Genomic DNA, 17,618 nt, shown 5'->3' with positions numbered 1-17,618 from the left:
GTCCTAACGTGGTTGGAGCTGTAGAATCTAAACTGAGCAGGCTGGAACGTAGGAGTTGGAGGGGCTTACGTTTAGGGACCTGTGAAGGGTTCAGGGAAGACTGTTGGAGATGGTTTTTTGTGCTACCCTGGAAAGCTGGGGTTGCTTTGGCAGGTGGGGCTAGGGCAGGGAAGACTCAGGTTTGCCTGGGAATAGTGAGTGTGGCTGGGAGTATCAGTTGTGGCGGGAATGGGCTTTAGGGGAAGGGAGGGGGGAAAGCAAGGTGATTCGTATTATGGAGGACCTTGAGTACCATAAGAAGATACAGGTGGTGTCCTGCCAGCATTGGATTTGGAACAGTTTTGCTCACACTTAGATCTGACACAGTAATAGCCTCTCTTTCATCTAGAGAGCACTGGACACATCTTGTCCCAGGTCACAGATCTTGGTTTTCTGAGGCAGGTCCTCTTCCTGGCTCTCTCTAGTGTGGCACTGACACCTGCTGTCCTTTCTAGGTAGTGCAGCCACCTTGGAATTCCTGTACCCCACCTCCCCCTTCTGGGGTCTCCTAGCTGCCCATTAAACCCAGCGGAATCTCATTCCTTTGTATTCATTTTCATGACACATATTTGGAGAATAAAGTATTAAAGTTACACTGATGAACTTCTGTTTATTTAAACTAAATCAGCCCAAAGAAATATTTTGCCTGTATCTCGAGCGGTGACAAAGGTACATTGTGTATATTCAGGGAATTCTGTAGTGCAGACCTCTTTTACTTCACATCTTAGGACTAGGATACAGGAACAGCTTGTTAATCTTGGGTGTTAGGATTTTATTAAAGTGATTGCTAATTTTTCTTGGGTTTTGGCTCTAATTTCTAGGTTTTCAAGCCTATGGCTGATGCTGCTGTGAAGATTGTGGAGAAAAATGGCTTCAGTGATAAGATCAAGGTTATCAACAAGCATTCTACGGAGGTGACTGTGGGGCCAGGTGAGATCAGCACGTGCTCTGTTGAAAGCTTTACTTGCTTTCATAAGAGAGAGGAAAAGGCTTATTCAAGTTACCTGGAATAAGTGTGCCCAAGTCATTGCAGAGATACGTGGCCTCTTCATGTGTCTGAGGATGAGCACTGTGTCTCTCTGCTGGTTTATTTCTTTACTAGCTACAGCAGGTCAGGGAATGAGTAGAGCGGAGCGAATCGAGAGCAATAGCTGTGATGCAAAACCTCCTTTTGCTTTAAGCAAGCTGGAGTTCTTGTGTGGCTCTCAGCTCTCATGAGTTTAAAGTCTTATCAGATAGTGAAACTAAGTAGAAGCTGAAACAGTTTTGCTTAGTTCTGACATCCTGCTTCAGCATCTAACGTGAGATGTTTCCCTGTATAGCACAATTTCTCCACATTCCCAAGGATACTTTTAGAGTCTAGGAGTTTGAAGTGGACTAAAAATTTCACATGCTGCTGATACCTGGAGAGCACAATGGGAAGATTTGTAAAAGAAGCTCCTAGAGTGAGGTTATGGGTATCACTCCAGTTTTTAAAAATGCAGTATTTTACTATGAGGCATCTACCTCAGGTCAATATTTTTCTCCCATTAAAAAATAATTTTTGGGGGGGTAGGCAGGGCAGGGGGCAGTAATGGGGGAAAAGCGTGGACAACTGTAATTGAACAACAATAAAAAATAAAAATACATAATTTTAAAATATATTTTACTGATTATGCTATTACAGTTGTCCCATTTTGTTCTCTTCTTTATTCCCCTCTGCCTTGAACCCCCCACCCCCACCCACCAGCATTCCCTCACCTTAGTTCATGTCCATGGGTCATACATAAAAATGCTTTGGCTTCTCCACTTCTCATACTATTCTTAACCTCCCCCTGTCTATTTTGTACCTACCATTTATGCTTCTTATTCCCTGTACATTTTCCCCCTTTCTCCTCCTCCCTGCTGATAACCCTCCATGTGATCTCCATTTCTGTGATTCTGTTCCTGTTCTAGTTGTTTGCTTAGTTTGTTTTTGTTTTTAAGTTCAATTGTTGATAGTTGTAAGTTTCTTATCATTTTACTGTTCATATTTTTGATCATCTTCTTTTTCTTAGATAAGTCTCTTTCACATTTCCTATTAGGGCTTGGAGATAATGAACTCCTTTAACTTGACCTTATTTGGGGAGTACTTTATCTGCCCTTCCATTCTAAATGATAGCTTTGCTGGATAGGGTAATCTTGGATGTAGGTCCTTGCCTTTCATGACTTGGAACACTTCTTTCCAGGGGTCTCCTTGCCTATAAGGTTTCTTGTGAGAAATAAGCTGGTAGTCTTTTTTTTTTTTAAGATTTTATTTATTGCCCTGGCTGGCATAGCTCAGTGGATTGAGCGCGGGCTGCGAACCAGGCATCACAGGTTCGATTCCCAGTCAGGGAACATGCCTAGGTTGCAGGCCATGGCCCCCAGCAATCGCACATTGATGTTTCTCTCTCTCTCTCTTTCTCTCTCCCTTCCCTCTCTAAAAATAAATAAATAAAATCTTTAAGAAAAAGATTTTATTTATTTATTTTTAGACAGTGGGAAGGGAGGGAGAAAGAGAGGGAGAGAAATATCAGTATGTGGTTGCCTCTCACGCAACCCCTCTGGCCTAAAACCCAGGCATGTGCTCTGACTGGAAATCGAACCGGCAACCCTTTGTTTTGCAGGCCAGTGCTCAATCCACTGAACCACACCAGCCAGGGCCCTTTTATTTATTTTTAAAACATGATATACATACAAAAGAATGCATAAATCATTACTCCATTTTTAATCAACATTATTGAGATATAATTTACATAAAGTGAATCTACTCATTTTAAGTATGCAGTTTGATGAATTTTGACCATTTTAGGCACACTTGTAATCACTTTGACTACCACCACAATCAAGATAATAGATTTTCTCCATCATGCCTGAAGAGATTCTTCAATATCCCTTACATCAATCTCTCCCACTGCCCCGGCCCTAGGCATGTACTGGTCTACTTTCTTCAACATAGATGAGATCTGCCTTTTCTAGAATTTTGAGTATGTGGAATCATACAGTGTGTATTCTTTGTGTCTGCTTTTTCTGTTGCGCATTGCTCTTGAGATTTCGACCGTGTTGTTCTGTATATCAGGAGTTCATTCTTACCTTGACTGGTATGGTTGAGTGTCATCCTGCAAAATGAAAAGTCATTGGTTCGATTCCCAGTCAGGGCTCATGCCTGGGTTGCAGGCCGGGTTGCCAGTTGGGGGTGTGCGAGAGGCAACCAATCAATGTTTTTCTCACACATCCATATTTCTCTCCCTGTCTTTCTCCCTCTCTTCTCCTCTCTCTTAACAATAAATAAATAAATTTTTTTTTAAAAAAGAGTTCTTTTAATCTCTTCTATTGCTAAACATCACTTCATGTGTGGACATACCATAATTTGTCTAACTGTTCAGTTGCTGATGGACAAGGATAGTTTCCTGGATAGGTCTTTAGGTTTACTGATCTGTTCTTGTGTGGTGTCCAGTCTGCTGTTAAGCATATCTAGTTAACTTTTCATTTCTGGTATTGTATTTTTTATCTCTAGAATGATCTTTTGTAACTTTAATTTTTCTCCTTATGTTCCTGTGTTCCTTTAAATACTTATTTATATAGCTGTTTTAACATCCTTATCTTCTTTTTCCATTATCTCTGTCATTTAGGGGTTCTGTTATCCTAGTTTTGGGTTGCATTTTCCTTCTTGGCATGCCTGGGAATTTTTTTATTTGGATGCTGTGTATAGTGGGAATTTTGCATTGCTAAGTGCTGGATTTTGTTGCCTTCCTTTAAAAGCTTCATCTGGTGTGCAGTTGGGTTACTTGCAGATTAATTTGATCCTTTCAAGGCTTGTTTTTAAATTTTGTTGAAGCAAGCTTAGAGCAACTTTAAGTCATGGTTTCTTGACAGCAGCACTGGACATTTTGGGCCTGATAATTCTTTGTTGGGGGGGTGGGGGGGTGGGAAGAGCTATTCTGGGCATCGTAGGGTGTTTATCCCTGGCTTCTAACCAGTAGAAGTCAGTAGTGCCTCCCTCCCCATTTGTGCCAACCCAGAATATGAGTGCAGATACTGCCAAATGTCCCAGGGTGAAGGGTGGAGACAAAATTGCCTTAGCTTAGGAGCCTCAGCTCCTAAGCCGTACTAGTGAGGCATGACCTTTCCAGGGTCTCTGCTGAGTGCCTGTGTGTGGCTCACCAGAACTGGTCTGCTACCCAGTCCTCTGTGAGCTCTGGAAATTGTTCACTGTAGAGCCACGCGGTTATCTTTACCCAGCCTTCTAGAGTCTTACCCTGTGTGTGTGAATGTTTTTAAGAAGAGACCTGAGGGGAGCCCTGTGTAACCTCCTCTCTGGTTCTCTGCCCTGAAAGTCCCAGCCGCCTCCACTTTCCTCATCTCCGATTGCTGTCTGCCTAACTCCGCGAGACCACGGTGCCCTGCCTGCTTTCTCACCGCGGGCTGTGGTCTGAAAGTGCCTGGGGGCTGAAAGCAAGAGCAGCAGCTGGGGTCACTTCGTTTGTTTCCCTTCTTGGGGAACAAACTGTGTTGCCTTTTCTTCTACATCTGAAAACATTTGTTTCATATATTTTGTCTGGTTTTCTTGTTGACCGCAGTAGATGGATGTCTGATCCTAGTTACTCCATTTTGGCCAGAGGTGGAAATCGTTTATTTTTTAAAGCTTGTTTGTTTGGACAGCTCAGAGACTGACCTGCAGAGCAGCTTTAGCCGTGTCACTCTCTTTGCGACTCTGCCGTCTTCCAGGCTGTGTGTTGTTCACACATACCCTGCGTTAGGCCACACCCCTCAATGCTTTCCTAGTAGTTTTTCTTCGTAATGCTAGTGACTGCAACAAGGAAATCATTATGTAATTATATGTATCCCCACCCAGCTGAGCATCCTGAGGTCATGGACTGTGTGGTCTTGTTAATCATTCCATTTCAAAACTGGCATATACCTGGCATGAGAGGATTCAGTAATGTTTGTTTAGTGAGTAAATTGTCAGCCTTGCTTGATCTTTAATCCCTCGTAAAGGGGACTTTGTTTCCACTTCCTCAACTTGACAGGTGGCTTTCTTATCGCCAAGGCTGATGGTCTTCCCTCGCTTTCCCTCTCAAACACTGCAGCTTTGGTACTTCTGCCATGTGGTCTTTCTGGTGATTCCCTTCCCAGGCCTCCTTTGCAGCTTCGGTTCTCTTGGCAGCTTTCTTCCTCCCCCAAATGCATGCTTCCAAGGTTCTGTTTTCAGCACTTTCAAAAAATAACATCTAAGTTTCTTGCCTGTTTCCCAGAGGTGGATGGATCGCACACGGAGGCATGTGTAGCAACGGACTCGGGGGCATTTGTTCCCCCTTGCAGTCACTGGGTGAGACTCTCGAGGCGCCTGGAGTGGCACCCCTGCGCAGGTGGTCGCTGCGCCCTCTGCACCCTTCCACATCAGCACTCGCGTGCCGGGTGCCAGGCTCTCAAGAGTATTTCTTGAAATTCATTGGATCATGGAGCTCTCTTTATTTGAGGCATATTTGGACAATAAATCATTTTTAATTACACAATTAGCTTAAAAATTATTCAGGAGTTAGCATTAGCAGGGCTTGGTGATTGATTGGATGTAGGGTGACAGGGGGAATGCAGAATTCATCTAATGTTTGCTGACTCTTGCTGGGTGCTAGGCACTGTTCTAGGCACTAGGGTACAGTGGTGAACAGACCGATCAGGGTCCCTACTCTCCTGGAGCTGGAAAACGAGGCCCAGGTTTCTGGACTGAGTGCCATTCACTGAGGCAGAAACATCAGAGGGAGAAGCAGGTGCCTGGGGGTGGGGTGGTTGGCTCCGTCTGGGACAGTGTGTTTCAGTTGGAGTTTGGCCTGGTCTCAGAGAGGATGGGCAGGGCCGTTTGGGAGGGTGATGTCTGTGCCAGGGGACAGAAGTCTCTTCTTAGCCTCCTTTCCCATCATACTGTCATTGAGCACAAACATACTTCATAGGAAGTGGACAGTTTTGACTTTTGCTAGCCTAACCTCGGCTGCGTGGGGCAGATCTCGTTGCCCCCATTGAACAGATGAGGTGACTGATGGTCAGGACTCAGGGCTGGAGGCTAGAGATCAGACTGAAAGCCCAGGTCTCCATGACTCAAGGCTCAGGCTCTGCTGCACCCCCATTGGTCCCCCTCAGTGCTTCTCTTGTCTTGCACCATCCATGAGACGTGTCTTCCCCATAGGGAAGGTGAGTGGGCTCTGTCCATTGTAATTCATGAGCTATTGCGGGTGTTTGGTGGATTCTCCATGATGAATGGCCCCTTACAAAGTCTGGCTCATTAGAAATTATAATTGTGCAAGTAACATTACATCACATTACATTATAGAGGTTTAGAAAATGGAGTTAATAAGAAGATCCACCATAGCCCTACTCCCCCAGACAACTGTTACTTGGGGAATTGTTTGGCAGCGAGAAATGAACTTGATTCAGGTGGATTTAGTGTTAGGGACTGGCGATTGTGAACCCTGGGTGTCAGTGGAATCAATTAGCCTTTCCTTTTTGCTGTGGTTTTCTCTCCCTCTCTGTAGCCTAGAAATATTTGAAATACCAGCGTTCAGTTTTTACTTTAATTTTTGCTAACTTAATAATTAATAGTTAATTGTTAATTTGTGTACAGAAAAGTTGAAAAAGTAGTGGTGTAATGAACCCCCGTATTCTCTTAACCAAGATTTACCAGCTGTCAGCATTTTGAGATACGTGTATGTGTATGAATTGTTTTGCTAAACCATTGGAAAATCAGTTGACAAAGGACACTTCTAAATCCTTCAGCATTTGTATGTGCTTTCAATTTAATAACTTATTAATCTTTTATCTTATATCTGTTTGCTGTTAATATTTTTTCTAGTCTGTTGCTTGCTTCTGACTCTGTTTCCTTGTGTTTGACAGACGGTGACATGCCGTGCCGTGCCAACATCCTGGTCACGGAGCTGTTCGACACGGAGCTGATTGGGGAGGGAGCGCTGCCCTCCTATGAGCATGCACACCGGCATCTCATGCAGGTGAGGGCCTGAGGGCCTCCCTCGGGCGGACTGCTGGGTCTCAGCCAGCTTACCCAGCCAGCTCTCGCTGATACACTGTGCTCTTCACAGCCTGAGCCCTCAGTACCTACGCCCTCAGATACCCCTCGATTCCTGCAGGATTCTGGTTCTCCTCAGTTTGACTTTTGTGCCTCTAGAATGTCAACCTTGGTAGGTTAAAGTCAAAAGGCCAGAACCTGTTTTCAAATTCAGTTCAGTTCAGCAAACATTCTTTGAGTGTCACCTGTGTATAATGTGTTCTAGCGTCCAAGGAAAACTAACTATAAAGTGTCCTTATTGCTCTAACCCACACCAGTCAGGGGTGGTGAGGACGGGATGGGCTGAGTGGAGAGGCAGACAGAACACCACAGATGAGTGATTTAGGGCTGATGGAAGGGGTTAGGGAGGCACATGGGAAAAGGCACTGAGGAGAGAGAGAGATGACCCACGTAGAGGGACCTGTTTGGTAGCTAAGGGCAGAGAATGGAGGAGAGGGTAGAAGGCCCTGAAGGCCAGGGCATTCCAGGTGTAGGAGTTTGCATAGTGGCAGTCTTGGACAGTTTCTTTGAAAAGAGAGAGGCCCTGCCCAGGTGGCAGTCCTATATACCAAAAGGTTGCAGGTTTGATTCCTGGTTGGGGCACATAAGGGAGGCAACCAATCCATGTTTCCTCTTCTCTCTTTTCCTTCCTCCCTCTCTCTAAAAATCTATAAAACTGTCTTTGGGTGAGGATTTAAAAAAAAAAATAAAGAAAAGAGAGAGGCATTGAAGGTATTATCTTGGAGATATTGGTCTTGCTTTTATATGGACATAAAGTGGAAGTAGAGACCCAGAGGCAAAGGCCAGCCAAGGAGATGTGTCTGCTTCTTCTGCTGGCACCTGCTCTGTGGGCACTGCAACTGCCCCGGTCAGGAACCCTCTTTGGGGGTGCTGGGTGCCCAGAGTGAGGAGGGGGCTCCTTCCAGGGCAGTCAGGACCAGAGTCCACATTACTCACGCGGTCAGTGTGTGAGTGTTCTGCAGACCCCCACACTCTGGGAGGTGTCGTGTCATTTCCACCAAGTAAAACCCTTTTCTAGTAACTTCAGTAACAGCAATTTCTATTTCTCCATGTTGAAACCACCAGCTAGATATATCCCTGATGCAGAAAGAAAACAAGGATATTTAGAATTTATGTTAATGTTGCCCAATTTTCTCTCTTCAATTCATTATTTAAAAGGTAGGCAGACAGCCCTGGCCTGTGTGGCTTAGTTGGTTGAGTGTCATCCCACAAAGTGAAAGGTCACCAGTTCGATTCCCTGTCGGAACCCATGCCTGGGTTGCAGGCCGGGTCCCTGGTTGGGGGCATGCGAAAGGCAACCAATCGATATTCTCCTCTCCCTCTCTTTCTTCTTTCCCTTCCCCTCTCTCTAAAAATAAGTAAAAAAATCTTTAAGAAAATAAAAAGGCAGGCAGACAGCTGTCCTCAGTTTCCTGCCCCAGCTGGCCGGTAGCAGCCCGGTGTGCATCGTCCACTCTCATCGCTGTCCCCGTCTGCCCGCCCGTGTCTGAGCTCAAAGGCGTTCGGGCTGGCACACAAAAACTTCCATTGTCCTGACCCCCTCACTGTCTTATTGGAGGTCATGAAACTGCGATGCTGGCATGTCTGATAGGTAGTCCACGTGGTATTGACCCAAGGATTGATCTTAGAGGACACATTTATTAAGCACTTTTATTTTGCCAGGCACTCTTTTGGGTACCAAGAATACGAAGGTGAGCTTCTGGGGAGGCAGGTAGGTGAGCAGGTCATCACAGTACAGTTTGAGTTACACACTGATGCTGGTCAGTGGGGTGAGATCCTGCCCACTCTGCTGGGGGGAAGGTGAGGGGTCAAGGAAGATGGAGCTCAAGTTGAGTCAGTCTTGAAGAGTGGTCGGGTGGTAGGCTGGCAGGTGCGGGGGGTATTTACAGCAGAGGAGATCAGCACGCACAAAGACACGAGGTGGATTGCTGCGGTGGCTCCCAGATCCTGCAAGTAGTTTGGAGGACGGGTAGTGCCGGAGGTGGGGCTAGGGATGTGGCCGGATTGCTGGGCAGGGCTAGACCGAGAAGGGCTGCCGTGCTCCAGAAGGCAGCGTGGCAGCACGGAAGGGTTCTGAGCAGGGGGTTGATCTGTGCAGGCAGGCCTGAAGAAAGCAGCTGGGGGGCAAGACTGGAGGCAGAAAGGTGGTAGGAGACATTCAAGAGCTGGACTGAGGAGGGCCTCAGGTAAGGCCGCAGAAATGGGCCTGGGGAGGTAGACTCAGGGAGGAGAGAGGTGGCCACGGTAGATGGGGGGCACTGAGGAGGATGCCAGGGCGTAGGGCTTGGGCGACGGGATTGGATGGTGGTGCTCCTTGTCGACTGGGAGCGCCAGGCCTGGGAAGGTGAGAAACGGGTGAAGTTGGATTTGTCCAGTTTTTTTTTTTTTTTTTCGGTTTGTTTATTTTTTTAAGATTGTATTACTCCGGCTGGTATAGCTCAGAGGATTGAGTATTGGCCTTCGAACCAAAGGGTTGCTGGTTCGATTCCCAGTTGGGGGACATGCCAGGGTTATGGCCCAGGTCCCCAGTAGAGGGTGTGTGAGAGGCAATCACACATCGATGTTTCTCTCCCTCTCTTTCTCCTTCCCTTCCTCTCTTTCTAAAAATAAATAAAATATTTTTTAAAGATTATTTATTTTTAGGGAGAGAGAAAGGGAGGAAGATAAACATCAATGTGTGAGGGAAACATTGATTGGTTGCCTCTCACACACCCCGAGCTGGGGACCTGGCCTGCAGCCCAGGCATGTGCCCTGACAGGGAATCGAACAGGCAACCTTTCAGTCCATAGATTGGTGCTCAGTCCACTGAGCCACACCAGCCAGGGCAGACTTGTCCAGTTTAGACAGAGTTTGAGTTGTCTGAGGGTCAGCCAGGGAGGAAGGGCCAAGAGGCCTTTGGATACATGGTATTTGGTAAATGAAGACAGAGTGATCGGGGTTCTTTCATGTGGAGGGAGAAAGAAGGCAGTCTAGACCACGTCTCCGGGGAGTCCCCTCTGGGAGGGATGGGCAGCGGGCACGAGAGTCCAGCTAGAGCAGTGCTTCTCATCCAGAGAAACGTGTGGAGACATTTTTAGTGTCATAACGGGTGGGGGAGGTGCTACTGTTATCTGGTGGGTAGAGGCCAGGGATATTGCTAAACATCCTGCCATCCCTGCAAGGAAGGGTCTTCTGGAACAAGAGCTCACTAGCGCTGAGGTTGTCATTGCCGTGTGAGAGCAGCTGTGCGTGTCCTCCTCCCAGGCGGGCCCTCAGTGCCCGGTGTGCGGTGGGTGTGGGTGAAAGAATGAGGTGGAGTGGTTGGCAATGCCTGGTGAGGCCAGGGGTTCAGGTTAGCTGAGGGTGGGCACTTGTCCGTTGGGCTGTGATAAGAAGGTTACACTGAAGGGAAACTTTGAGCCCAGTGCCAGAATTAGGGCTTAGCAGGAAGAATTGGACTCTTTCTTCAAAATCTGTGTGGGAGTTAATTAGCATAATGACAATTAAGGTTTATTTTTGAAGTTTTTAAGAGTGTCACGTAGCTGGGAACTTATTTGACATAAATCATTCTAGGCATAACATGTAATCCTTTTTCAAATCTTTTTTTCTTTCCCAAGGATATTGGGCCAAAAATAGTTGACTATGCTAATGGCAGTAAGGTATTAGATACTTCTAAACTAGCCTGATATTAAGGAATAACCCTCGTTTTTAAAGAAAGGTTTTATTTATTTATTTTTAGAGTGAGAGGAAGGGAAGGAGAAAGGGAGAAAAACATTAAATGTGTGGTTGCCTCTTGTGCACCCCCACTGGGGACCTGGCCCACAACCCAGGCATCTGCCCCCACCAGGAATCAAACCAGCAACCCTTTGGTTCATAGGCCAGCATGCCATCCACTGAGCCACACCAGCCAGGGCAGGAATAACCCTCTTTTGTTCAGGTGGAATTATTGTGAGTCAAAGTGCCTGGGTGGTTTGTTTGTTTATTTCTTTCTTTCTAATATAAACTCAGGGAAGTTGCGAGGCGGTGCCTCACAGGGCAACTGTCTACGCACAGCTGGTGGAGTCCAGCAGGATGTGGTCCTGGAACAAGCTCTTTCCCGTCCGCGTTCAGACCAGCCTTGGAGAGCGGGTCATCGTCCCCCCGTCGGAGTTGGACAAGTGCCCCGGTGCGCCCTCTGTCTATGACATTCAGCTGAACCAGGTGCCGCCCTCTGACTTCACTGTCCTTAGCGACGTGCTGCCTATGTTCAGGTACCAAGGAGCAACCTGGGTGATGGTGCTTTGAGAAATTTGGTGGAATTGGGGTCCTTTGGAAGTTCTTTTCAACTGGAAAGGAACCCTACTAATGTCACCTGCCTCTGAAGGCAGGAGTCTGTTGCAAACAAGTCTCATTGCTGGGGAGATCACCATAAAAGCTTAAAAATGGAGTGTGTGAGCTTAAAATATGCTTAAGTGAGGGGGGCTCTGCCCACAGGGCCCCCCGGCCACCAGGGGTGATAATAAGTCTACCAAGACATGATCTGCTTGAGGAGGAAAGGTGACCTATTTCTCAAAGGAGAAAGGCCAAGAGCCTTTTCCTCAGTGGGCTTTAATTAGGTTCATTTTGCACAGGAATACAGGTAAAGCTCATGAATCATTATCAGGCAGTAAGGATCCAACAATAGATAACATACAAAGAACTCTGAGGGCCTGTTTTGAGTCAGGGTCAGATAGCTAAAGAGCCATAAAACTTTGAGGAACAAACTTCTTGCTTGGACCCTTATCATTTAATTGAGAGCATTCTAAACAAAGCAGGTTCCACAGGATTTTATATATCCTTTCTTAGGCCTATCTCCTGGGGAACCCACCCTTTCCAACACAGGGCTGCACCGCCCTCTGTCATTGTTTTAGGTTTAAGGCATTGTTTCAGGCTTAAGTCATGCAGGGGAAGTGAGGCAGCCAAGAGATTAGGAGACTTCTGGAACACAGAATGTGGACTCAGGCTATGTCAAAGCCAAGGGGCGAGGGTCCATAACCCCTTTTCTATAGCCCCCAAGTCCTTCCCTGGGGGCCCTCATGATCTTGCCTGTCTTAGGCCGTTCCCCCCTTGGGGAATCTTACCCATCATTGGCTAACCGATCAAGCATTGGGGTCCAGGCAGAATGAAGAAAAAGGAGCAGAAGCAGCGCCCCTGCCAGGGAGATAAGCTTTGTCTCCTTAGTGGCTTACGGTCTGAAGGTCACTCACTCAGCCTTAGCCATGGGCGGGGGTGGGGGGGGGTTATAGCTTCTGAAACCAGGCAGGGCAGTTCCCAACACTTAAGTTCCTGAATATTCTTCCACAGTGTGGATTTCAGCAAGCAAGTCAGTAGCTCGGCAGCCTGCCATAGCAGGCAGTTTGAACCCCTGGCATCTGGCCAAGCTCAGGTGGTTCTTTCCTGGTGGGACATTGAAATGGACCCTGAGGGGAAGATCAAGTGCACCATGGCCCCGTTCTGGGCACACTCACACCCACAGGAGCTCCAGGTAAGAGGCAGGAGCTGAGCATGTTTTCATGGAAATCAGGAAACTTGTTCCCTTTTTGTTGTGGGAAACTAGCATGTTGACCTTTAGATTCACAAGAATTTAAAGAGGGACTGTGTCAGAATCAAAGGAGATAATGTTTTGTTTGTTTAGTTTAGTTTAAAAAGCAAGGCTAGCTATAGTAAGATAGAAGATAGACATCTCAGGCCAAGTTCATGGTCAGCACCAGTGGACACCATAAACTGTAGGGAAGCTTAAGTGTGTTAGCTTTTCATCAGATCAGCTGGGAATAGAGAACTACAGCCTGTCTACAACCTCATTTGTGTGAGCTCAAAATTTACCTTTCCCAGATCAGTTGAAAGTGGACGGAGGACATAAACTACAGAAAAGGAAATATGGAGTACTCCGTAACATGCAAAAAGTCATTCAACTTCACTTATAAGAGCAGTGAAGATTTAAACTGCGGTGAGATGCCATTTTTCACCTACCAGTACATAAAATTCAAAAAGTCAGGGAGCGCACTGTTGGCAGAGCTGTGGGGAAGAGCAGGAAGTGATCCTCAGAGCATCCTCGGCTCTCGGCAAGGCCAGTTCATCACGATGGGAAATGATGCCACTTCTAGACGTTTAGGCTCTGTATAGATTTGTATATGTGCAGATTGACATGTGCCAGGATATTCACTACAGCCATGATTTAGTAGAAAAGACTGGAGCACCCTAGAGGGCACCAGTAGGGCACTGGCTAAGTCCATAACCCTACATTCAGTGAATGAGGCAGCTCTGTATGAACTGATGTGGAACAATCTCCAGGACGTATCATTAGGTGAAGCAAAAATAGCAGTACAGAACAGTATGTGGTATGCCAACACTGGTCTTATTAAAAATAAGAATATATGTAGATGAGTGCGTATGTGTGGTATGTGTGTATAGGGTATCTTTGGAAGGATTCATAGAAATTGGTAAAAATGGTTGCTTCTGGGAAGCTGGCTGAAGGTGAGGGGTAGAAAGAAGACTTTTTCACTCCATGACACTTATTTAATTTATTTTTTAAAATTTATTGATTTTAGAGAGAGGGAGTTGCAGGGGGAGGGAAGAGAGAAACATCGATTTGTTCCACTTATGTATTCATTGGATAATTCTTGTGGGTACCCTGACCGGGGATCAAACCCGCAACCCAGTCATACTGAGTTGATGCTCCAACGAACTGAGCTGCCCCGCCAGGGCTCATCCATGGCTCTTTTGTCTTTTGAATTTTCTCTCATGTGTATGTGTTATTGACCCCTCTACATATACACTCAGGGGAGGTGCTTCAGGGCTGAGAAATCAAAGCTTCCCTCTCTTCCTGGGCACCTTCCTCTGGGTCCTGTCCTCCTGTTACCACTAGCTGGGCACAGGCTTTGTTTTGATTGGTTCCAGGTGTACACAGGTGACTGAGGGAAGGCCCTAGCAGTTCCCTCACCTCCTGAGATACTGCTTCTGCCAAAGGGCTGTGACTGCTGCAGGATTGTGGTTGGTTCCCCTGGGCGTGTGAGCATCCCCATCTCCAGTCTCCCGGCCCAGGCAGGCAGGCAGGCGTGTCTCCAGGCCGCAGGCTGAACTTCCCTTTTCCACAGCCTCCGTCCTCTGCAGGCTGAGTGTGTGTGTATGAGTGAGTGAGAATTCTTCCACAGAGTTGAGATTGTTCCTCTCCAGGAGTGCGATGGTTATAAAATTAGCGTAAGAATATCAAAAAATGTTAATACTTTCCATTTGCCTACCTTCGGAGTGCCACTATGTATATTTTCTTCTCCAATCCTCATGTAAGACATGCTGAGTAACCACATAATGTCCGGACAGAAACTCAGCCTGACCCAGTGCTTGGAGCAGGGCCTCGTGTCTGGGCAGCGGTGGTGGGTGCTCGTCCCCAGGTCTCCCGACTGTGGGGCTTGTGTCCTTCCTCCACCAGCAGTGACTTTTGGACTATTAGGATTCAAAGAGCTGCTACTGACTCTCCCTCCTGACTTCACTAAACGGCTCTTGATCTGAAATCCGTTCAGTCTGCCTTCCTGTAGACAGTGGTTCTGTCAGCGGCTCTTGAGCACTGAGACCTGGAAGGCGGGTGTGTGGGAAGGACCTGGTGGCAGGGAGGCACCACGGGGGCAGGCAGGGGTTAGGGGGAGGCTTCTTGTGTCTTAGGCTTAATTTGCATAGTAGGGAAAGAATAACAGCTTTCGAGAACCTATTTTTTTCCTTCTGTTACTGTTTATTTTTTCCAGGAAATATCTGGTTAGATTTTCATTTTTTAGCTTTTATGTGCAAATAGACATCTTAAATTCAAGGAATGTCATTCACCTGCCTTTTTGCTAAATTCGGGAGTCGGTAGGGTAGGATGGGATCCTGATAGAGTGAGCAGATAGTGTCTCATTGGAGTTGAGCCAGGCATCCGCTGTTGAGGACAGTTGGTTCTTTTTTTAAAAGAGGCTTAAAGATTTTAAGTGTAATATTACAAACCTCATTATATAAGACAAAAATGAATCAAGTCCCTTGAGGGTCTACCACCCCAAAGAACTCCCTTACTTGGCTCTCTTTCCACACGCGTAGGTTTTTGTCAGACTAGTTTTTGTTTGTTTTCCTGCTGCACCATAGTCTTCAGATCCATCCTTTTAAATGTCTGTGCATATTCTGTGTAAGGAGTTTTTATGCATTTCTGAGCTGCTGGATATTTGGTTTGGCCCCAGATTTTGCTAGTATAAATAATTCTGTAATGTGCATTTTTATGTGAATGTAGCTTTTTTCTTTTCCGTTTGTATTTTAAGAATAGAATCCTGTACGTGGGGTTTGTAGTATCAAAAGGGATGAACACAGCTTATTAAAAGGTTGACTCTCGATCAGGGGTGTCAAACTGATTTTCACCAGGGGCCACATCAACGGTTGCCTTCAAGGGGCCGAAATAATTGTAGGACTGTGTAAATGTAACTACTGCTTAGTTGTTAAGGAGCTGAAATTACATTCGGCCCTTTGAAGGCAACTGTGAGGCTGATGTGGCCCCCGGTGAAAAGGAGTTTGACACCCCTGGTCTAGATCATTGTAAATCATGTTTCACAATTTAGTTTTCACTTCTTTAAAAACTAAGTCAAAAGAATAAAACAAAACCTTCCTGTGCTGTTTTCCCAGCTTACCATTTTGAAGCATTTTAAATCCACAGAATAAGTGAACATGAACACTGATGTGCTCATCACTTAAATTTACCAACTGTTAACATTTGTCACATTTGTTTTCTCTGTGTTCCTTCCTCTCTCCATCTTTCTACCCCACCCCCACACCCCACACATGGGAGGGCCTGGAGTCCCCTCCCTGAGCCCTTCTAAAGACCCCTGCCCTTAGCCGCATTTTATCCCCCTAAAGCCAGCAGTGGTCCAGCAGGCTTTCTGGCCACTAGCCTCTCTGACTTGAGGATTTTCCTTATCCCTCTGGCCACGGTAGCTGTCTGCAGTCCACACTGTGGTCTCCTGCAAACTGTTTTTTAGCTTGGGTTTTAGCTCTTGGATTAGAAGCGCTGTTCCTGTTGCAGCGTAGCGACTGCTGGTTCTGTTTCCCCTTTCAGTGGCGGGACCACTGGATGCAGTGTGTGTACTTCCTGCCGCAAGAGGAGCCCGTGGTCCAGGGCTCGGCCCTCTGCCTGGTAGCCCACCATGACGACTACTGTGTGTGGTACAGCCTCGAGAGGACCAGGTATGCCTGGAGCCTCGTGGGGGCGGCACGGGGCCTGTGATACTGCGCATGTATGTAAATTTCCCATTTATAGACATTTGTGTGGCTATAGTGGGGAATTATAGAGGCACGAGAGGGCACATTCATGTCTGAACAGAATAAGAGCAAAAGTGTGACTGGACGCGTCAGCGCCCATTGCATGTGCTCAGAAGAGGCTGTCCCACGGTGGGGCCCCATCTGGAGCAGACATACTGAGCGTATCGAATTGAGGGCCCTCGAGCCAATGCCTAGACTCACGCCCTGGAGAAGACTGTGGGTGTGTCCCCCAAGGCCCATTTCCATTTCATTGGGCAGGTCCCCGTGCCCTGTTTTCATGCTCACTGCTCACCACTCTGTCTTTTCATTTCCTGGCCCAGTCCTGAAAAGAATGGCAGAGTCTACCCAGCGCGCCCCGTGTGTGACTGCCAGGCGCACCTGCTCTGGAACCGGCCTCGGTTTGGAGAAATCAACGATCAGGACAGAACGGATCAATATGTGCAGGCCCTAAAGACGGTATGTGTCACAGCCCCTTGGGAGCGTGTGGGCAAGAAGGAGATTGTCCGTGGGCCACAGCTCATTGCTCACTTAGGATTTGCTGCTTTTGTTTTCTGTGCTCCCTGGTCTGCCTCAGTGACTGCAGCCCACTGGGCAGGCTTGCAGGACGGCCTGGGAGCCTCTTACTGGGCCCCCTGGGGGCTTGTTCTCTGCTCCGGCGAGAACCTTCAGCTGACTTTGTCCCTTGCCTTTGTTCCTCTGGACACTTTGCCTTTGTGATCCCCAGCGGTTCCTGTGGGTGATCCCAGTGGATCCAGCTACCCAATTCTTCCTTTCATCTGCTGCCTCCTTCCTAAAATGTTCTAAAATGTAAAAGACAGGCTGTATAACTTCCTTGCCTGAGAACCTTTTCTGCCCCCACTGCCGACAGCAGGGGCCTCTCAGCCTGGGAACCACACTTGGGGTTTAGAGGGGAGTCTCTTGGGTTGTGTGCAGAAATACGTGTACGTGCATGTGTTGGGGATAGTGAGGATCCCAACCGTCCCAAGTTTCTTTCAGATCTGTGTCCCATAAAGGCATCCCTGCCTTTGGTGAGTCACTCAGCAGGCCCACAGCTGTCTGTGCTGTGCCCAGACAGGGAAGAGGCCTGTGGTCACGGACTGGGGGGTGGCCGTGTAAGGTGGGGTGGGCCTGCAAGTGGGCCTTCTAGGACAGCCTCAGAAGGGTCTCTCCTGATAGTGGGGTCCGGAAGGGCAGAGGTGAGTGAGGTGGGTGTGCTCGAGGGTGGGGGCTGGCTGCTGCC

At 47.3% G+C, this 17,618-nt stretch overlaps 1 protein-coding gene across 2 annotated transcripts in view; it reads left to right on the top strand.

Moving 5' to 3' along the window:
* Positions 1–17,618, top strand: part of PRMT7 (protein arginine methyltransferase 7) — a 44,702-nt gene that overhangs the window by 17,343 nt on the left and 9,741 nt on the right. For both annotated transcript variants that reach the window (XM_045818461.1, XM_045818462.1), the window contains 6 exons: positions 861–969; positions 6,925–7,037; positions 11,102–11,343; positions 12,416–12,596; positions 16,176–16,303; positions 16,699–16,834. In XM_045818461.1, coding sequence (XP_045674417.1) covers positions 861–969; positions 6,925–7,037; positions 11,102–11,343; positions 12,416–12,596; positions 16,176–16,303; positions 16,699–16,834 — 909 coding nt within the window. The remainder of the gene's footprint in view (positions 1–860; positions 970–6,924; positions 7,038–11,101; positions 11,344–12,415; positions 12,597–16,175; positions 16,304–16,698; positions 16,835–17,618) is intronic.

This window comes from Phyllostomus hastatus, unplaced genomic scaffold, assembly GCF_019186645.2.
Source record: "Phyllostomus hastatus isolate PE091 unplaced genomic scaffold, TTU_PhHast_1.1 phas_scaffold_345, whole genome shotgun sequence".
In the NCBI taxonomy this organism is placed as follows: domain Eukaryota; kingdom Metazoa; phylum Chordata; class Mammalia; order Chiroptera; family Phyllostomidae; genus Phyllostomus; species Phyllostomus hastatus.
Note: the sequence above shows the minus strand (reverse complement) of the source record. Positions and strands in the feature narration are given on the sequence as shown.